This window comes from Enoplosus armatus, chromosome 12 (assembly GCF_043641665.1).
Source record: "Enoplosus armatus isolate fEnoArm2 chromosome 12, fEnoArm2.hap1, whole genome shotgun sequence".
Classification (NCBI taxonomy): domain Eukaryota; kingdom Metazoa; phylum Chordata; class Actinopteri; order Centrarchiformes; family Enoplosidae; genus Enoplosus; species Enoplosus armatus.
Genome location: NC_092191.1, coordinates 15,673,853 through 15,696,856, shown reverse-complemented (window position 1 = coordinate 15,696,856; position 23,004 = coordinate 15,673,853). Strand labels below are relative to the sequence as shown.

General features: G+C 42.2%; 1 protein-coding gene across 3 annotated transcripts in view; it reads left to right on the top strand.

Moving 5' to 3' along the window:
* Positions 1-23,004, top strand: part of mcu (mitochondrial calcium uniporter) — a 51,099-nt gene that overhangs the window by 17,899 nt on the left and 10,196 nt on the right. Inside the window, exon 2 of one of the 3 annotated variants that reach the window (XM_070915903.1) lies at positions 5,846-5,956. In XM_070915903.1, coding sequence (XP_070772004.1) covers positions 5,846-5,956 — 111 coding nt within the window. Of the gene's footprint in view, positions 1-5,842; positions 5,969-23,004 lie in introns of all 3 variants that reach the window. The other 2 variants (XM_070915902.1, XM_070915904.1) reach the window with 2 other exon arrangements.

Sequence of the window (23,004 nt, the reverse complement as noted above, 5' to 3'; positions counted from 1 at the left end):
TGGGGAAAAGTCACTCTAGTATTAATGTAAGCTTACTGCTACAAAAGTAATGTAAGGGGGCATCAGTTTTGGTAAATTAAAAGACAGGGCTAGATATTGATATGACGTTTATAAATTAATTTCACAACCACTAAAACTAAAAGATAAACAAGGTCACAAGGTCATTTCAATTCAGCTTCTGTCGTTATCAGTGAGCTTGGCATTTTCCCCTTCTCAAGCCTTCAAATTGTTTAAATACCTATTAGCCTTGTTAATAGCTTACCATCAAGAAAATGGAACCATCAGGGGCTCCTCCCAGAGGTGGCCATATTCAGTCTTCCAATAGGAGCTCTTTTTCTTCTTCTTCTTCTTTTTTTTTTTATAACTCAGAGGCGTAGTTCTCATTTCAGTCCTGGTGACTCTGTCCCATGGATGTATCCACCCCCCCCCCCGCCCCAATTGACACGAATCACACAAATTGGATTCAAAACAGTGAGTTTTGCTGAAAGGTGACAGGTTTGCACCCCTGTCGTATATATTAAGACTTGAGTTGGTGCTTTTATTTGTTGGATTTCACCCTGCAGTGACTTGATCAACTGACCTGTCAAGGGTATATAAGACATTACCAACTGTTTCCATTTAGGGAATTATCTTCAAAGTTAAATTGTTGAGTCTAATCGGCTCTTGGGTAGACGGGGCTGAAAACACACGGCCTAGTGCAGCCTTTTCAGAGCACACCCACAGGCCTATTCAATTGCACGATCTTACACGGAGGCCCACTTAACTTAGCATCTGTGACATCTAAGATTAACCCTTAGTCAATCTGATCTGTGAGACATCTTGCAGAAGGGGACATCTGAGTCTCGTGGCTGCTTGCTGATGAGTCGTTCCCAGTAATTAAAGCAGCTGATGATCGCGTCAGCTCAGGCACGGGGAATGTGCAGAGGTGACAAATGCTGGAGTCTGCCCCTGGCTCCGAACTCATGTAAACACTTCAGTATGTGTTGCTGTGGATCAGGCGGCGCTCAGGTGTCAAACACAGCAGACTGACAACATGTGAGGCATGACGGATGAAGAGTTGGTGTGATTGGAGTTACCTGAGTTTAGGTTTGACTTGTCTGTGATCGGTGGAGATTGGTCCCTGAGCAGCAGCAAGCTCATAACACGCCGTGCCATAAGTCAATCAGTAAATCAATACGTGGCAGCTGCTTTTCGCTTCTTTGCTCACCGAGATCAGTATGAAGCACGTTTCTGTCTGAGTCCTGAATGTGTCACACGTGATGTGGCTGAACTTTTGATGCATGCTTCATCATCTAAAATGACAAACTCGGTCTGTTTTGAAGTTGTGTTATTTGTCTCTGAATGCATCATTTTTTCCTGGCAGTGTCTTCAACATGCTCTTCTCTTGAGCTTGTGCTGGGTTTTTTGTAACATATAAGGGTAGCGAGAATAATTCTACTTTTCTGTTTAAAACATCAGTGGATTTCTAGGTTGTCATGTCATCAACAATATTTATCACAAAATTTGCTTTTTTTTGTTAAATTTGTACAATTTGTTATTGAAAAAGACATAATGACCCATTGAAACATCGACCTCTTATTACTGTTAATAGAGCACTATATTATCCTTGGTTTAGAATACAGTTTCCTTGTGTTACCCATCTTTGTTGACTATCCTGGTTCCAGTTCCAATCTTTGCCCTCACCCCAGATTTTTTCATTGACAATTGGCAATGGCAGGGACTACTCTCTGAATTGGCTTTACTTACCCTCCTTTTCTCTGCAGTGTGTGTCCGTTTACACTGGTCCATGTGGACAAAGTATCTCTGTATACTTATTTTGTAATTGAGGAAAAATATAGTGCTGATAATTGTTTCCAGTTTATTGCCCAGCCATTCAGAACTACATATGTCTCACTCTAGTCAGCACTAAGAGCTAGAAAATGTTCTTTTGGTAACATTATGGGATGTTTTACTTTTTAATTGTATTTGAGTTGCTGGTTTGTAAGCAGAAGATGTGTCTGTCTCCTCACCTGTTTGTTGCTTATTGTGTTTTATCCACAAAGAAAAGGTGTTGAGGTCATGAGGGACTTAACCAGCTGGTGCCGTTTTGTATCGGGAGAATAAAGTGGTGTGTTTTGAGTGTGTATACATTCTGTATGACTCTGTGTTGTAGTTGGTATCTAGAGAGAGCAGCTGTTGTCCTCTGTGGCAATCTAATCAACAGAAATAGACGGGGCCTCCCCTCGCTCGGCCTGGTGGTGCAGAGAGGTCACAGCAGCTTCTTTCTTCATTCTATTTTCAGAAGAACAATCTGTCACATTTTAAGTTTCATGTTTCCTGCGGGAGTTGATAATGTGCTTATAAAGCATGATTTTTCTTTTACTTTCAGCTTTGGCTTTGAATCTTTCTTGTGTTTTGTAACTTTGTATATGGTGACATACATTTCAGTCCTGTTGCACATTAACGTATGTGTGTGTGAAGTGTTGGACGATGAGAGTAGCTCAAATGTCCCCATCAAACAGAAGGGACTTAATTGTTCAGAGCAATTGTTGGTACTGTGTTTCCCACAGCCTGTGGAGATCTTGTTATTTTGGTTAGTGGCCTAGAGTTAAGCCCTAATAATCAAAAAACAGATCTGAAACATGTGACAGCATTTTATTTGAATATTCATTTTAATATACATTGTAATTCTGAAAAAAACAGGATTAGATTTATGACATGACGTACAGTATTAGTAGATATCATTATGTGATTTCTTATTCTTGCTGTGGTGTATATTTGTACAGCTTAGGCTCACAGTTATTGCACAATAAGTAAAACCTGTAGTGTTTTTTCAACAGGAGCGTATTGACCCAAACAGCCATATTATTCTGTAACTGTATTGCCGCAGCTTGGATTCACTGCCAGAATGAAAATGAGTCAGTTTGGTTGCTTGGCGCAGACCGAGCTTCAGTAAATATCCCACATCACAGCGTCAAACAATTCAACAAATGCTGATCCTCCTCCACAATAACAGACCTGAGGAGACTCTCTTGGCAGTTCATGGACACTTTTTATAGTCGTTAAGAGTCTTGAATACAGGCCCCTCCTATGAGTTGATGCTGTGTGCCTGACATTGATAAGGAAGAGGCAATAATCCTGCTGCAACATGCTATCTTAGTGCCAAGGTCCATCGCCTCTTCTTAATGTTGAGAACACTGTGTTTGAAGGTCTCGTGAGAGTCTTTGAAAGCTCCAGTTTGTGTAGAAAAGTCTATGTCAAACACAGTTATGAACAATGGAAAGTGTGTTTCATTAACTGTCCTCAACAATCACTTCAAGTTTAAATTAATTAATTCTGCTTCTTTGCAGTTGTGGAAACTGAGAGCTGGAAGAAAAAAAGAAATGTCATCAATGCTGGTTATCACAGCACCTCTCCACGGTAGCTAATGTTTGAGGTTGACTGGCCCTGAACCTTTGCAGGCCTGCATGCTGAGAAGTAAAATCACACTTTAGTCTTCTGTGGAAAATATTTATCTGAGAGACGCTACAGATCTAATTTACCACAGTGTTCTTTGTGGTAAGATATATTCGTTACTGTTACCACTGGCAAAAACTCAAACGGGCATAATGCAAGCTCTGTCCTTGCTTGTCAAATGTAATTTACCAAGGCTGAAAGTCATTAAAGGAAAGGTAATTGTGTGTGTAATAACACGTAGAGAGAGAAGTTATTAAGCAGACATCCATTCACAGATTGGAGCTCTGATAGCGGAAAGGACACAGCAGATATGTCATTAGAGAATTACTGCTTTACCAAGGCTTCTCGTGCCAGCCTTCTTATTAGAGGCTGTTTCAGTGATTACTATTGATTAATTAATGTATAGCTTACATTTACTGGCTGCATGGTGGCTTAGTGGTTAGCTCTGTCACGTCACAGCTGGAATCCACCAGCTAGCTCTCTGTGGGGATGTTCTCCCCATGTCTGTGTGGGTTTCCTGCCGCAGTCCAAAAACATGCAGGTTTGTTGAATTGGTGACTCTAAATTGCTTGTATTTGTTAGGGTCAGTCCTGTGATGGACCAGCGACCTGGGATATGCTCCAGCCTCCTGTAACCCTGAAGATGGAGTTTAGAGAATGGACTGATGGAATAGCTTACCTTTAAAAACAATTTATGAAGCAATTAATTAAATTCACCCCCTTTATCTAAATTAATAGTTCGACATTTTGGGAAGTATGAGTATGGGCTTTCTTGCAGAGATTAAGATGAGAAGATTAATTGCACTCATGTCTGTACGCTAAATTTGAAACTACCGCCAGCAGCCAACCTCACGGTGTAGTCACCAGGCAACCAGCGGAGACACCAGGAGGTCACTGCACCCAGCCATAAAATTGTCCGGCACATTACCCCCCATAAAACAATAATGTGTCATTTTTATACAATATACTTTTTGTACAAGGCATAACGTGTCAATTATTGAGCTTTAGAGGTGCTGGCAGGCAGACTTTGTTCCCTTTTGACAGAGCCAGGCTAGCTGTTTCCCCCTGTTTCCAGCCTTTGTGCTAAGCTAAGCTAATCAGCTGCTGGCTGTAGCTTCATATTTAGCGTACAGATGTGAGAGTGATATCGATCCTCTCATCTAACTCCCAGCAAGAAAGCAAATAAGAGTATAGCTCAAAATGACATTTCCATTATTCCTTTACATTATACATTTAATCATAATGTGTGTTTGTAAACACTGGTGTAATTTCAATTGTTACCAGTTGACAAATACACATGATTTTGGCTCAAATATGGTCATAAAAGCTAAGTGGTTAAAAAGCACTCCTTGCAAAATGCAAGTGCCAAAAATTGTCAAATTAACATTAGCACGTCTTATTAGGGATCTTAGTAAATCAGGTCCTAACTGTTTCATTTTTGACAGCATTGCCTCTGGTACTGGTGATGGTGGATGGTTTTGAAAATGAAATCATCATGCTTGACCTTTCTGGTTGTTATTGCTTACCGTAGACCACCAAGAGCAGGTTTGTGGAGTGTTAAAGTACTGAGGAGCTTGTGTTGTAAAAGTGCCACCCCCCAGAGGCTAAACCAGTCCACACATGGGTCTGATATGAGTAGTTAATGGGTTGCACTAGTTGTTGTTCAGTGTGTGCAGTCAAGGTGCTCTCAGTGTTTATAATGGAAGAGTGTACCACTTTATCTCCATCTTATCTTTCCTCGGTGCTGGGAGGCAGGGAACATCTGAGCGCATACACTAACTTGAAGGTGAAAGTATTTTAGTCATTCCAGTCTACCGTGACCCTCTGTCATACACCTGCCTACACAAACACACACACACACACACACACACACACCCACACCCACACAGAGTTGAAAATCTATCTCTTTACCCAAACAAGCTTACAAATGCTCACATCCAGAAACATCAAAGCAACCATATTTTCCTCTAGTATGATAACAGTTGGCTTATAAGCAATCTAATTCATAGATAGTGAATAAATAACTCACTGCTTATCCTGGGTTGGCGGAGCAGCTGCAGGCTGGTCAGCTCTTTCATCTCTGATTGACACTCGCAGTAGCAGAGGCTGCCTCTCACACTTTTCCCCAGCGTACCCAGGAAGTTTCACATGATAGTTCTACTCTCTCGCACGCGCAACTCCGACCACAAGGAAATTGCCCTGGCCTGTGACGGGAATAGAAAATAAAACACCAGTACCACTTTCACGCCTCATTATTTTAAGCCTCTTTCCAGCTCACAGTAGCGCACTGTCGGTCCTGATGGTGGCTGTTTTGGAAATAGCATGAGGTTTCTATCACTTTGTTTCCACTTGCAAACAATGATGCTTCCCAACTTGATATTTTGGTCTCTTCTGTGTCTTTTCCTCAGCAGGAGGTACTGTCTGCTCCTTTCACCCGTCAGACTGTCAGGAGAGCACATGGCCTACGGTCAGCAGCCCACTCCACACTCTTCACCCAGCCTCCCACTGCCCTGTCTCCACAGGTTAGTGTGTCTGCATGCATGGATCTGTGTATTATAAGCAATTGAAAGTAACAGATTGTCTAATTTTGAACATGAATGATTTCTGTACCATACGGCCTCGAGAGCACATCCATATTCATTAGGTCAGTTGTGTGAGTGTGTCTGGCTCATGTGGACAGCACATGAATCCAGAGCCTCTTAATATATTGACAGCAGCTGCTGCAGCATCAGCATCGTCTGCACTTTCTGACGCCTTCATCACCATCTTGCAGTTTTTTAAAGTCTCTTGGAAAGGTCGGTCAGAATATTGTTGTGTGAGGCCAAGATTTCAGATAGTTTGAGATATTGGATCAATATCAGCCAATTGGATATTGGCAGTCAGTGTAACCTGCGTAATTCTGCATTGAGAAGCTGCCAACTGCGCTAAGAATTTCAGTAGCAATGGTTAGTTTTATTTCCTTGGGATCTTTTGAATGCTGAAAAAATAAGTCTGAGCTAGACCCCACATTCGATGCATAATATTTTCTGTTGGCAGCCTCCGTCTAGATGTATTTTTGGATTGATATTGACAACTACAACTCCTGTCATCCAAATCTCAATAATCCTTCACTACCTGTTTTGACTAGGAGTAATCTGTTGTTGTTTCTATTATTTTCAGTTTACCAGTGATTTGCATGCAATGCTTATTTAGGGGAGAATCCTTTCAAAGTAGATGAGGTCACTGGGCGGCAGCCTTTTGATAGAGACATTACCAGAATAAAATCTATTCAAATGTATTCAAACATCCCTCTGTTCAAAGCAGCCTCTCCTCCGGGGTGCCGTTGCCTTGATTCAATGTTGTTGACATGAAGCAGTGTGTGCTGCCATATGAAGCCAGTTTCCCATCAAACCTTAATACGGCCTGCAAATCAACACTTTGACAAGTATGTATTTAGATTATAAACACCAGCAAGTTTTGCAAATGCAGTGTGCCATGTAACAGTGGAGAACAAGCTGTTCTGGTGACATGTGGCTTTGATGTGAACGCAAACTTATCAAAGGTGTTCCACCATGTCGTTTCACCACAGCGCTGCTACTGTGGGTGTGAAAATGAAAACTTGATACTTGATGTGTGCATGCAAAAAAGTATTGCAAATAATGGTTAGTGCCACATGGGGGAGTTTCTTTCCTTTTTTTTTTACACCAGCACAGTCGAATTAGAGTCACATAAGTTATCATAATATACTTAATTAACTTGCAGAGGTTTAATACACTTTGCACTGTCTGGTACTCATGGCGCTTTCAGATTGAAATTTGTTATGTGACAAAATAATGAATGAGTCTGTGTTATTGTGCTCGTGTCTCTTGCTGGGCCCAGTAGCGTGACATCAATGCCAGATTAATTTCTTCCTCAGTTTTAAATGTGATTGACTATTGCCATCTGTTTTTGGATCACATTGTGAATTTGATTCGTCTCATTGTCTTTTTCTGCAGTGTTGTGTTGCAGTAACTGTAATGTCAATGAAGGTTTGTGAGGTACATAACAGGGGCAAAAGAACACAATAATATTGACAAATGATGTGTGTCGTCATAGATCTCACCTGGAGTCTACAGTGCTTGTGAAAGTGACATACTTACCTTAGACAATTTGTTTTTATTAACTAAATTTGGATTTTATGCTAAACTCAATTCTAATTGAGTTTCATAGTTCAAACTGAACTTGGTCCATTTAGTAGCCTCTTCTGGAGCTTTCTTTTATCACAACATCTTCATCAGCAGATGGAGTTTGCCAATTGTTTCATAGACTTATTTGTCACATACTCATATTATCAATATGTGTAGTGGAAAGCAGGAGTAGCTTACTCGAGAGGATGTGCTAAAAAGATGTGCAACAATCAATAATTAGTAAAAAAGTATATTAAAAACGTAAAATGTACATATGTTGTAGGCAGACTGTATAAAAAATATTTATATTTTTTCCTTTTGTAGATGTTCAAAACTACCACTATCCATGTCTTTTAAAAGTTGAGTTTTGAAGGTCAAAGGTCAAGAGTGACATTTGAAACTTTGCATTTTCTTTCCAATTCCAACACATAACTGTGAAAACACCTGCTGAAGATGTGATATGTGTCTCAGAGCAGCTACTAAAACCTCAGGGTGAGCTAATGCTCTAATTATTAAGTACACTTAAAGTGAGTGTGTGCGTGCACGTCAGAGTCTGCATGAGTTTATATGTGTGAGTGTCGCAATGTTCTCAGCACAAGGTGTCACATCAGTGTCCTTCCGATAGAACGTGGCGGCCAGTCATAAGATCCAGCAGAAGGACTTCATCGCGCTGCCACTTTGTCCTTCGTCTCTTCTCCCACTTGGCTTGGTCAGACCACAACTCTTTGCACTTGGTATTCCTGTGAGTAACGTCCAGCTAGAATCCAATAAAGCAGACGCATTATGTTAAAAAGATCAGCTCAAGGTTAAGTGTGTATATTTTTCACCAGGAAATGCGCTCGGCCCACCAACGAGACTGGTCGGGATGAAAATTTTATGATGAGAGCAGGATATTTGTTCCTTGAGTGCTTGCAATCCTTCTTCTGTGGATAGCAGTGCATTAGCTCGTCTTCTTTCTGTGCGTGTGTGTGTATGTGTGTGCGGTTATGTGCATGGGAGCGAGTGTACGTTCAGTGTGCTTTGTTTGTGTTGGTGCATGCATATTTATGTGTCATTGGGCTATATGAAATGGAGAAGGCAGGCACTGGTTTGTACAAGGTGGGGGTGGTTGTACAGGGAAAATTGAGCAGAGGCTTCCCTCAGACTGTGTTTACGTTTGACTGCAGCGGGCCGCTCGGCAGGGCATTGGGGGGAAGGTCGATGAATGAGAACAGAGGAAATGTATACATTACTTACGCTGCTGGGAAGTAAAAACATCATCCATGGGTTGTCCCAGCAAGGCTTTGTGGATGACGGGCTGAAACAACAGAGCTGAGAGGGAGCTAGTCGATAGTCCCGAGTGTCCCTCTCCCTGCCACGTAGCCTCCGAAGGGAGAGCTGTTTGTTCAGAGGGCAGGGGAGGGAGGAGACACGGGAGGCTCAGCAGGGAGTGTTTGCCTTGCCAGGGCTTGTTGTCTCTGCTAGGTAGGGCCGAGGATGATATTGTCATGACTGCAGTCATGGAGAGGAGACATCAGCAGAACGGTGACTCCATACAGGAACTCTAGCAGAATGAAAATCAGGTTGCATGAACCTGTTAGCCTTGCAAACATCGTCTCTAACCATGCCCGCTGTGCCGTCTGGCATTTGTGTGCTGCATTGTTTTCAGTCAACACTTTTTTTTTTTTCATTTCATTGACATCCCTCTCCCTCGCTCCTGCATTGCTGCAGTACTGGCACTTGGCTAAGCCAGCTCTCCCTCCCCTCCCCTCCCTCCTCCCTCTGTCGTTCCTTGGCATCCATCAGTTTAGCTGCAGCTTCCCACGTGGCCTGATGGGTCACGGCTCGACACACACACACACACACACCAATTCTCAGCAGCACTATTCATGCATGGACCTCTCGACCCATCTGCGACTCAGCTCCTACAGATGGGAGCCGTGGCGATTTGGAGAAGTTGTCAAATGTCACAGCGACACATGAAGAGAGAAATCTAAATGAGGAGGAAACAAGTTGTCGCTTCCGCACTGGAAACTAGCCAATCCATGCAGTCCATGTCATTCTGTCAATGGTACGATAGAATAAATTGCAGGGTACATTGGTGGACGAATTGAAGATAAGACGGGATAATGTAAAAGTAGATGGAGGGTATGGCAGGGGAGGTGGCGTTGTGACTGCTGTCTGCAGAGCTCTTGAGCAAGTCACACTTGACGGGCACTTTGAACCTGTTCCCTGACTCATGTCTTCACCACGCCTCGTCTCTGTCAAAAGGATCTCTCCTTTTCCTGACAAAGCATCTGCCCTGTCATGTAATGTTCCTCCTGACGGCGGGGAAGACATTGCGCAGTAAAAGAATAACGTTGTTCATTCAGTTCTAGTTTTTGTTGCTCTTTCCTCTCTCTTTGTAGGGTGATTTTGTCTGTAATCTGTACTGACTCGCAGGCAATCACACATTGCTCAGTCGCTGGCAGGTGGGTGTAGTTCAAGAGCAGAATGAGACGCTTCACGCAGAAAGCTCAATGTGCAAGTTTGCACCAGTGTGGTGAGGAGTTGGGAAATGGCCAGTTGCTGAAAACAATGGCGGCCGTATCTTCCAAGAGGGCAGTCGTGTTATGAAAACAGTTTGTCGCTCTATTTAAGTGATACACCGCCTAAGCTGAAAGCCTCTTCCCCTCAAACACACAGTTTAATTTTGAAGTTCCCTTTAACTGCTTATAGAGTGCATCTCTCTTTCTGTGTGTATGTGTGTGTGTGTGTGTGTGCGCCTCCCCCTCTCTTTTATGGCATCAAGTCAGCCAGAGTTTGTGCCATAACATCCATTTACTCTGACTGACCACAAACTGTGTGGAGTGGCAAGTCCAAACTTGTAGCTCGTCACCAGGGCCCACTGGGGTCAGAGAGGGATTTAGTGTGAATGTTGTCACAAAGTATTTGCCGTCAACACTCATTTTAAAACCTGATTCTTGTTTAGTTGTGCAATGTCGCCAAGGAGTTTCAGAGAAAAATCTGTTTTTTTCATGAAAAGCCATGAAGGCTTTGCTGAGGTTGACTCTCTGTGGTTCATGTATCCACTCTAAACTAATCAACGCTCATTCTTCTTTTATAGGGTCATATACCGCCCCGCCTTTACCCAGTTTTCATTCATTTAGACAAGAGGTTTTCAAAGTGTGAAGCACGCCTTCTCAGGGGTTCACAGGAGAGTGTCTGAGAGAGACACATGAGTGGGAGATACTGCGTGAGGAGAATTGCTGCAATTTAAGTCAAAAAACGTACTCCTTCTCTCAGTCACATCTTAACACACAGACGTGTTACACATTTTTTAGATTCTTACACTTCCCGAGGATGTCCATAAATCTGCTTAGAAATTGTAGAAAAAAAGACGTCCTTATAACGCCTGAGAATCATCACGTTTCTGTTTCCTTCAGTATCAAAGTAATCCAGTGATCGTTGTCTGTATATCTATGTGGTAGTTTGCAAAGAGGAACTGCTAATGGGTAATCCGACATACTTTTAATGGTGCCAATTTCCCAAAGTGTAAACAAATATTGGCAAAACAAAAAAATAGGGCTCAAGTTGTAGCCCACAGCTAACTCACTGACTTGACATTGACACATAATGGGTGTGACAAAACCCATTAATAATAACTAATAATAATGTTTTTATGTTAAGGCTCAGAGTGTCCCATTGACATTGTTCTTATATTCCCAGAATGCTGTCACTCTATTAACAGACTGACTGCCCTTTTTCTGGTCTTAGCTACACCTTTTTGAAGGAGAATGTTTTTATAACCGTGCCCTATTACACACAAACACACCCTCATAAGTCACTACATCTGAGTTGCAAAACACTTCCTTCCCCTCAGAGGCCAGCCTACAATTTTGTGTATAAAATTTACAATTAAAAGGGACAGTTGAAAAATTTTCCAGTCCCTCTAAAAGATTTACACACAGCCCTCTCTATTTGACCTGCTCCTCACTGGCAGCATTGTGTCCAATGAATATACACTAGAGAACCTATATGTAAAGGTGTGTACAGTTTATCTCAAAGGCTCAAGCAGGGGCTGATAATCTGAGCTAGTAAACTCACAAAAGATTGACGGGACTCGCCTGCTTTTGCTGAAGGCCTCCTGACAGTCTTGACTCTCCCAGAGGGGCAGGTGGGTGAAGGAGCTAAATCTGTAGTTTTCAACCTTTTTATGTTCTTTGTATTTCGTGGTTGGCAGGGAAAGGGAAAAGATGAGGAGAAACAAAGGAGGAAGAATGTAGTTGTCACACTTCTGTGACTGGGTTCTACATGCGTTTAATTGCATCTCTTCAGTTTATAAAATTGCACCACTGCTGTTGACAGATTTTCTAAATTCACCCACTGCAAACATGTATAATCCACCCCTCCACCTGAACATCTAGAAAAGTGCTAGCAGACTTGTTCACTTGTGTACTTTAACTCAGCAGTTAATTAGGATGTTGCTAAGTCCATTCTGATATAGTTGTGTGTTTTGAGTGGCAGTACAAAGTGTGAGATGATTCATCAGAGTTGTTATCAAGTTCAAGTGTCACTTGTCAGCTGAAAAACAAAAAGCTCAAAACTGTCTACAATTTTTCCAAACGAATCCATGTCAGTGTGGCGATGCTGAAGGAAGTGCGCTGAGAGATTCTTTCTTCAAACCAAATTGATTGTTCCATCATGACACACAGATACTGGTCGGCTCAGCAAAGCTTAAAACTACCTGTAAGGCTGAGATACCATCGCAGTGTCTAATTACATGATTGATCTATTTGTGTGTGTGTGTGTGTGTGTGTGTGTGTGTGTGTGTGTGTGTGTGTGTAGTTTACAAATAAACTTGCAGCAAAAGGAGATCTTGGTTTATATCAGTATATCAGACAGTGGGTCTGCAGGGTGAAGGCAAACAAAGCCAGCTTGGATATTGCTTAATTTTGGTAAACAAACCAGTGAAGTTAAGGATATAAAAGATGGGGGTGTGAAGAGGATTGTGTTACTCCCGAATGAAATATCACCGCTCTGAAAGTTTGGTTTCAGAACACCTACAGTTAAACTTTATGTAAAGACAACCATTACAGTCATTTATGAAAAAAGTCGTTTTTTAAGAGTTATAATAAATGTATAATTGTCAAGAAATCATTTTCTGCAGAAGCATCAGATTGTTCATTTTCCTCACTGATTTTAAACGTTGGTATCTGATCAAAAAACCTTTCTGTGTGTGCGTGTTCGTCCGAACTGAACTTCTCAGGGAATTTCTGTGATTGATCACAAAATCATTATGAAGAATTTCACGAAGAGAGTAGATTTCTTTCCAGGGCGTTTCCTGCCTGAGCCTCAGTTATCCCTTTGAACAAACCCACTGATGTTTTCACACCTTGAACTTTCATTGATTTGTAGCCTGCCCTTGACTCATCAGAGTCATCATCGCTGTGTAAATTTAGTTTAGTCTTAAAAGAACAAGCAGTAATTCCTAACAAACTGCTACCTGGTGGATTGGTTTAGTCCCTCAGGTACTCTTACACTTGGATATTGTCTCTCTGTGGTGTTCACCAGGGAGGGGGAGGGGATCAGTTCAGTTAAGAAAGGTGATTTTTACATTCTTAGGATGGTTGATGATGATACCGCAATGAAGATGTATTTTCCAGCACCACACGACCAGGTTGCATCCATCACACTATATGGCATTTCATAATATAAAAAGATGAACAGAAGTTTAATGACTAAAGCTGTTTGTAAACATTGTCATGATGGAGTCATGTATTGCAGAAATACAACCAGCATGTGGTTGAATCCCAGTTGACACCATGTGGAGTTGATGCAACCTGATGCTTGATCCAAAAACTGAGGCTGGAAACATGCCTGTAAATTCTGTGCAGATATTGAGAAATTCACAGCCTTGCAGATAAACATTAAACATCTTATGAAATTGCCACTTATTCACCTTGTCTACTTTATATTGTAATAAACAATATAAAGTCTACTTTATATTGTAATAAACAGCTTTATTAATCCGTTTTTTCTATTGCCCACATTCTCTGGGATTAAATGCCTTGTTATATTGTTTAAGGACAAGCCTCATTCCCAATAATCTTAACACAAGAGTTTCCTCACAGGTGTGAACAGGGAGCAGGTAATTCCTGTAATGTAAATGTGCCACCCACTGATGTAAGCAGCTGTGTAGAAATCTGAATAAGAATAACTTCCCTTTGGCATCTTTTGACGTTAGTTGAAAATGGTCTTATAAGCATAATCATAGTCAGAATATGGTATTTATGGGGGCTGCACCTTCCCCGCATTACTGCCTTAATCGCATTATGACTAGATTACGTATGTGTGTGTGTGTGTAAGTGTAGACACTGTTGAAGGTCTACAAAATGTTGAGTCTACAGAAAAGCCTCGGCCTTTGAATTTGAGAAGCTGACGAGAAAGGATGACATTTACAGCTGATAATTTAGGTAGCTAAAAATAAAATGATATAAACTCACTGTAGTTATGCTGTGTAGTGTGACATCACATATCTGCAAGATACAAAACACAACAAACAATGAAATAACACCCTAAATGAAATCCATATCACCAAATTGTTGTTAAAAAAATGTATTTAAGCGTTAAAGTGTATTGTGGTGGCATCAAATTACTTTCTACATTCCAGTTAACACCAGTGATCACCCTGGGGACATGCAACGTCTCGAGGTGACACCCGAAGGTGCTGCTCTAAGAGAGCCGGTGATCACCCTGAAGCTGTTAAACTTCTAGTTTATAGAAATAGTAGCCCTTGTAGAGTAACTTAACATACACATTATTAACATCTGTTACAAAAATAAGATGTTTTGCTTTACGGTACCTGAATCACTTGAATTATATTTGAACCAATGGGACACAAGCAGAGCTGCAGCAGTTCGCCCGCTGTGGGAGGCAAGATGATGGGTATACTTGGGTGCCCTTGCCTGATCTCATTCACCAACATCCAAACTAGACTAAATCCTGCAGTGAGGGGGAGAGGAAAATAGGCAGGAACAACAGCAGTGGGGGGCTGAGTGGTGGTGGAGGCCCCTAAGAAAGATGGAGAATTAATCACATTCAAACTGGAAGGAATCAAGGAGGAAGGGCGGCGCAATGAGCAGCATTCTGATGATGAGGATTAAGATATTGTGAATGGGAGCACGAGGACAGAGAGATATGGAGTCAGAGTTTTTCCTCCGAGCATTAGGGAGGCTGACTAGCTCACTTTAATTTTAGGTCATGATGTCATTTAGGGGAGATGAAAGGGCAGAGATCGGATGAAGAGCTGCAGGCGAGATGAGAGGACTGGGACAGTCTTAAACAAAGTCTTCATCAGCCATGCAGTCTGATCCAGCGTTAAAATATCTGCTGAGTCAATTAGACGCTGTTCAGTATTGTCAGTTCTCCTGCCCCTTGTGTGGTCTTTGAGTCAGGGGTTTGTCATGACTCCCAGAGCCTGTGGAGCAGGGGGCCGTCACATCACATGCAGGCAAGAGAGTTATGAGATGCCGACCGGGACCCTGTGAGATCTGAAAGCCGCGGCTGTCTGCTTATTTGACTGCTGTGACTTCCACTCCCCCGGCCCTGCAGGTGGGCACAATGATAGACAGTTCCCCGACTCTGGCCCACTTTCTGCTAAACTGCCCAAAGTCTGTGTGAGAGCGTGCTGCTCCCCACACGGCCCCACAGCACAGGACCTGTGAATATTTGATGCTTGTTGTGAATGGCCTGGAGTGAAGCTTGTTGCTATTAACAATCAGACAAAACGGACCCAAGAGAAAGAAAATCCTAGACTTACTGTCTTTCTAAGAAGTACAGTACATTACAGTATCTCTGAAAATCTTTCTCTGAACAGTTTTCCACCAATAGTCAGCATTGTTTCATGAAGTAGGGCTGTGGCCAAGACAGCTGAAACTTCTGCTGACGGAGGAGTAAAGCCTTCGTCACACCAGGAAGTGGCACAGCAAAGTTCATCCGTTGGTGAACCACAAGCTAGCCTCTGAGCTAGCTTGGTGGCTAATGGGACCGAAAGTTAACGCAGTTTATTCAAGACACACCTTTGACTCATAACTGTAGGAAATGATTACCTCTTTTTTTGGGGGGGGGGTTAGTAGAAGTGAATGGTCAATACAGCTAATAAGCTATACTAACCTCCTCTGTTTTGCACTCTCCAGCTCTCGATGTGCTAGTGGTCCAAGGCGTTTTTGTCCATTTACCAAAGTTTAACTGAAATGGATTTCACTGTTTTCAATGCTGTTCAGTGAATGGACAAAATCTGTTATCTGCTGAAAGGAAAGTATTTAGGGCAACCCTCCTCTGTCATCATTAGTTAGTACATTAGGGATAATGCACTCATTTTTCAGAGCGCAGTGTAAACTCTATATTACACACATCACATCACCATAGATGCTTCTATCAAATGTGCACATTTTATATGCCCCTTTTACCTTTGCTTAATAATAGTAATACAACTATTTATCTAGCACATTTCATACAAAATGTTGCAGTACAATGTGCTTCACAATGTGCTTAGTTCTCTGATGATGTAGCACAACTAAAGGTTTTCAGTCGTACAGACTACAGCTGTTTCACATGTCCTGCTTTGATTCGTCTCAAACTCGATTTATGCTGCAGGGATAAATTCCTAAATGAATTGAATGAGTTTTGTATGTAGGCCTAGATCTGTCAGTATTTGAAGTTTTGGTATTAAGTCAAGAACAAGTTACTCTACACTGACAGCCAGGTACCATGAATACTTATTACTACTGCTATGTGACACATATCTGTAAATATTGATTTAGTGCTGCTGTGGAAGAACATTTATTCTGCTGCACACTTGACTCTAGATGTGAAGCATTTCCTACACCTTCCACTCCATTTTCAAACTAGCAGCCACTGGTTCAGTTGTATTTATTATATTCTCTGTGAGGGGAAAGATAGTGTTGGCCTCCTTGTACGATATGGTTCCCCACTGAAACTCCTGAACACCTAGCAGAGGGTTGAGCAGTGAAAGTGCCGTGGCACTCACTGAAAATTGGCAACCGCTAAATTGGGACTAGTCATGCATACATCCTGAGGGAAAGAATCCATCCTGACAAATTTATTTGATCATTTTTGTGTGTCACTACTTCTCAAAGCTCTAAACTAGAAAGTCATCATCATAGTTAGGGGAAAAACGGCCATAAATCAAAGCTCTTGCTACGGTGAATGTCCACATGAGGAGAGCTGTGTGTCACTATGCTATGTATGAGTCAGTTGTTGTGCTGCAGCCTCCCCTCAGCTCCTTCGGCAGTGTTTTCAATGCTGTGTCTGAGTGGCATTCATTAGCCCAGTTCTAGCTCTGGCATATCTGCATGCCATATGTCCGTGTGTGACCGCAGCAGAGTAAAACTCAGACGGACTCGCAGACACAGCCAAGAATTCAGAGAGTTACAATTCTGTGGATGCACTTTTCCAGACTTTCTAGTCCTCTCCGTGGACCATCCACTGATGAGGCAAGACTGCTAATGCTGCGGATTGATAGTTGAACACTGATCAAGGGTTGATATTCTGATGTTAGACTTGATACCTTTACAGTCCAAGTCGTGTTCAAGGCTTGGAGGGCCATAGGAAAGACACTCGGAGAGGGAGAGCGCCTTTGGAAGAGTTCCTCAAAAGGAGCATTCCCAGGCCCGCATCTCCATAAATAACAGCTGCTGCCCTGAATGTCACCTCACATGCTCTCAGAGAGCAAAGGCACAAGCGTCCAGGGTCAGCTCTGCGTAAAACTACTCTACTAGCTGCTGTTTGACCATTTATGGTAGCAGCTGTCATATTAACTAACACTGTGCAGGTTACTACCTCGGATCCTCTTATGGTTCTCAGTATGCAGGGAGAGGATGTATTAATAGTTTTTATATGAAAGGAGATTCCTACAAATGATATAATTGCTTAAATTGTGAACACAGGCGCATGATGATCCCATGATTTATCAATTTGCCATGTACATTTTACCCTTCTCTTCCATCCATCCTGTAGTCTGACTGTGTGAACAGTTTCAGTGGCTGCAGGTTAAAGCAGAGTCTAACAACTCTCTGCTTTCACCTAGTAGTTCTTTGCAAAGAAACAATACTGCAAATTTCATTTCACCTCTACAAAGCTGAGAAGAAGGGAAAAAAAAAAACCCCAGCACCCCCAGTTGAGATTAATAGCCACCTGGCTGCCTTTGAAATTTCAATTTGACATTTTCACTGTTGAGTTTTAGTGGATGTTTTGTCTCAGCTGACATTTAATTAGTCCCTCAACTGAACAAGACCAGTGAAAAGCTCTTATACCATTTCAAATACTCAAGATGTTAGATTAATTGGAGGGTGAACACCGTTGCCTGCCATTCGTATAACTTTTAAAAACTTTCATGAGAGGGGTATGGAAAGGATGTACTATAGCAAACGCAAGTTAAGGGTTGTTACCAGCAATTATTTTCATTATGGATTCATCTGTTTATTAGTTTTCAGGCTAACTATTTACTATAACAGAGGGTTTCAACTTTGAGGTGCCCTCCACAGGTGGTGGGTGGCGCAGGTGTCTCAATTTTGTCTTGATAAATGCCTTTAACCAGAAATCTAAATTCTTACCAATACATTTTCTGTTGGTTGACTAATTAATTAATTGACTAAATATTTCAGTGCCACTCAAAACTACCTGGAATAAACAGAATTGTGTACCTGAATTTGTGACCTCAACAGCAAGATGTTCAAACTTGTTTTTCAAACAGAATAAATGTGTTAATTTAACCATGTTTAGTCGAGTTACAAAGTACAAAGTTTGTGTGTCTGGCTCTTTGCCAAAACATAACTTGGGGGTCAGATTATGAAAGCAAGGCAAGAGATGAAGCAGCCGAGGGAAAAGTGGAGCATCGTGCACCCTTCAGCGTGCAATGAGCGTCAACATGATATTTTATTCAATGTGGGTTTTAATAAACGTGATCATGAACTTTGAATCCTGGAGGGAACGTTTTTTGCCACAGGAACCCTTCAAAATGTTGCGTTTCGTGCCTCTTTAATGGACCAGTTATATCTCACCCCTAGATATCATGGCGATTTGACAGACTATCCCGAGGCCAACTTTTGTATAAACCCTGGGAGAGCATCGCTATTTCTCCGTTTGCCTAAAGCAGCTTCAGCAGGAGGAAGCGGTGCAGTGGTCACAGAGGACCACTGCGCTGTCTTGGAGAGAAAAAATGGGATGTACTTTATTTCTCAATTCAAAACAAGTGTTTTATCTTCCACTATAATTATTGAATCCAAAAACAATGGGAGGTGTTGGTGCAAAATGTAGCCCTGCTCTCAGAGGTGTGCTTGTAAAGAGGATAATGGTGGGAAGAATAGATGGATAGCAAGGCTGCTCAGTACTCTAGTGGCAGTGGGGAGAGAGAGAAAGGGAGGATAATAAGAAGCAAACAGTGCTTATTCAGCAGCATTGATTTGTGTGTGATACATGTGATGTGAAGGAGCTGCAGGCTTCCTCCTTTTCACACTCGTGAGGCTTAATCAGGGCTGTTAGGATCACCAGTCAGATCAGGGCCAGGATGGAGTCAGTGAGTTTGCATAGTGTGCTGGATTCATGCTTTCCTTAGATGCATGCCCATGAATGTCAGTAGGGTCTCTTTCAAGACAGGGAAAAGTGATAAAGCTGGAGGAAGTGAAGAAGACGGCCAGCAAGGTGAAGTCCCTTTTATCTTGTCTGCTGCAGGAGGTGAGAGGCTGAGTATCATGTGACCTGCACTGCAATTAACACTGACACAAGCAGCTAGTGCCATCTGGTGTGTGAGCAATCAAAGAGGGTCTGACAGTGCCTGCAGACTGACCACACACACACACACACGCACACGCACACGCACACACATACACACATATACACATGCACACATGCTGTATATATACACATTATGCATGCACACACCATTTTCAATTTCTGCACCGCTCTGATCTCAAAAGTGACCTGAGGATGTTAGAAAAACGCGGATGCCGCCCCTCTGTTGGGTTGGATCCTCTTGAGGAGCAGAGCTGTGAAGCACAATGGCCGAGCGCTGGCTGTCTCCTGAGCTCAGCCGTGAAAGCCTGCACCGCTGTTTAATAATGCATCAGGTTCCAGTGTTGTTGGTCCCAGTGAAGGGTGGAGGGGTTGGTGTGGGTGTATGAGGGTCCAACTTGCCCTTCAGAAGTAGCCCACGTGTCATAGAAACGGGCTCATTCACAGCTGAGATCTTATCTCATGGATTACGCAAGCCATGAGCTGGTGTTAATTAATCAAAGCATGTCTAGGGTCTGAAAGGCAATTCATTGAAATGGAATGAAAGATTAAGCTGGAATTATTTATATCGTGCTGTAACTAGTGTGGGGTGTTGATGTTTGAAATAGCCTCATCAGGGGAAGGTTGTGTTCACTATCAACTCCTGCATTGCAGTGGAGAGGTCAGATTGGCACAGGCTTTTTGTGCGGCACGCTGTTGCTTTGTCGTGGTTTCCCTCTCAATGTGTGAGCGGAGATCGATTAATGCTGTGGCATTCAAGAATGTGACTGCAGATTTCATATCTATTTAATGGCTTTTACCAGACGAGGAACACAACCGAGAGGAAAAAAGGCAGCGTTTTCCTTCCTTACATAAGCTCGTCGGCGCTGAGGTGGAAAGAAATGACAGTGATTACTCTCACGTTGTACTCAAATCCACTTTCTTCTGTAGCAATTGCTGAGTGCCCGCCTTATCAAGGTGTATGTGTGCTTTTGTCTGTATTTCTGTGAGGACGGAGATTGTGGGCGGATGGGTGTGTGCATGCAGGGCCTGGGTGCAGCTGTGCTTTTCAACTTGTTAACCCCACAGTGGGGAGGTGTGGGCTGCAAGGAGCTGAGTGGGCACGATCTCGCCCCCGGAGCAGACTAGAGAGAGGAGGTGGCATGCAGCACATCCGGGAGATAGAAAACTGGACACATCAGCACCGCCATAATACGACCTTTACATATCAGCTGAATAACTTATAAGATGTAAGCCAGCAATTATTGTGTCCTGTTTAATACCCCTTTCCCTCAGTGTGAGAGAACTCAGGCCAAACACTGCATTTAGTCTATTAGTCAGTTCAGATCAATAACAATTTGATAATTAATGAATCACCATTTAACAAGAAAAATAGGCCCAACATGTTCTGGTTCGAACTTGTCAAGTGTGATGATTTACTTCTTTTCTTTCTTTTCAATTTGAAGAGATCGCCTTGTATTCTGGGATGTGTGTGATGCACATTTTCATCCTTTTCTGACATCGTTAGTCACTAAAGTAAAAAAATTATGTTAAGTGTCTCAGCTCAGATTTAGTGTGTTCGATTCTGATTCGTCAACTCCAAACCCATGTTCAATTGTCAAGACGGGAATCCAAACGGATATCTGAGAAAATGTCTAATTATACAATAATTAAGTTGCTTCCTTTGTTGGGTAGTAAAAAATATGCTTACGTGTAAAGTAATAAAATCTTACAAATGGTGCTTTTATATAATTTAGCGGATATTTAATTATTTCTTAGGCTCAAAATAAGAAATACTGCACTCACTGGAAATGAGAGCAAGAGAGTTTTTAAACCGTCACAGTCAGCAGTCTCTTAATGTGCTATAAAAGAGTAATAAAGCTGGAAACACAAAGATACAAAAAAAACCTCAGACATCTCACTGGGTTAATGAGTGAGAGCATCGTCCACACACATTCCTTCCAGCAGCTGATGATATCGTACATGCAGTGTATTTCCAATTTGATAGCTCATAAACCTCACACGCCCTCTCGAACAATGCACATGGAAATAGTCCTTAAGGTTGAGTCAGCAGGGTGTCACAGCTGATTATTGATGAAGTACTGTAAACTCGGTTCGTCTCGGTTCAGTTGTATAATGGACTCGGTTTCTTGCTCACTGAAAGAGCAGGTGGATCATGTGTACTAGAAGTGGTTACGTATTCGCCCCTCTGCTATGCTTCGACTCGGAGTGACTTAAGCACCATTCACACATGCAGCCAGTCCCTGAAATGTGCAGGAACATTAACTGTATGGGGTCACGTGTGAATGGGAGCAGGGACGAAAGACGCTTTCACGTGGACTGTGCGAACCAATCACAAGACTGATGATGTATTTGAATCCGCCACTTGTTTACAGTTTTTGCAGGTGATTTGATAACTAAAACATTACTTTTGCTCTCAAAGTTTTTGAATATTAAGTACAGTACAAGAACATTGGCACCAGACAAAAACAGCTCGTTGCCTGTCATGTCCTTGAAAACAATAAGAGACTTCTTCTGCTGCGTACATGTACATCCGAAATTAACCTCCATCATCATCTTCTTCTGTTGACTTTTATCAACCGCCATTTTTTACCGCCTTCTGCTGGACTGTCCCATCTTTTCCGGCATTACCATAGCGTGTGAAAAGGCGCAAGAGGAAGAGGAAATGTTCAAGAGGAAGAGGAAATGTTCCTGAATGTAGCTGCACGTGTGAATAGTGAATGTCATTAGCGGTGCCTGAAAGGTTATCCTTGTAATTTACTGGGAACTATGTGTGCAAGAGGCTATAATTGATGCATTGATGGGAAATTGATCCCAGCTCCTTTGATTGTAAATCTATCCTTACATTACGACTTCTACCAGTAGAAGGAATTGGAAATAAAAAAGTGTGATAAGCAGGCATGTGTGCAGCAATGCCTAGAATGAGTGTATAGTATTACGCTCTATTGACATGGGTGAGGTGTATATGAGCCTGTGTATCCACGAATGACTTTGTCTGACAGCCCACGTTATCTGGTCTGCAGCAGCAGCCCAGGACAGCACATTACCACATAGGATGGATGTGGTCATTGGCTAGATTAATGACGGAGGTTTCCACTACCCCAGAAGGGCACCATGAAATGGGAATTATGTCAGCGACACTATTCCTCAGCGCTGGTGTCACTCACACACACACAGATAGACTTTCATGCCGGCACCCAGAATTTTCCCTGTGGCGTGTCTGAAGATAAAAGGAAGTGTTCTGAAGAAGAGGAGATTTTTAAACTGCTGTGTCATTTTGTGTTCAGATCCAGCCATGACAAGAAAGCTGAAAGAGTTCCATATATACTGCTGTGATTCCCATCCATAGGTAGTAGTACCCCAGGGGGTACTTATGCAGTTGCCCAGGGTTACGTGGAAATATTGTAGCTCCACTAATGTGAAAAAATGCCATGAGAATGGATAGTGGTTGTACAAACGGCCCAAACATTGAATGTTCCACTAAAGGGGTACTTGAGTTCATCTGACAGGGCTGTGGGTCTGACAAAAAAGTTTGGGAACCACTGATGTATGCGCAGTGGTTGTTTGTGTAGTCAAACAGAAAAATTAACATAATAAGACATCATGCATTTTGTCACTTGCACAGAACTCTTAAAATAGCCCTGTTTCTTTAG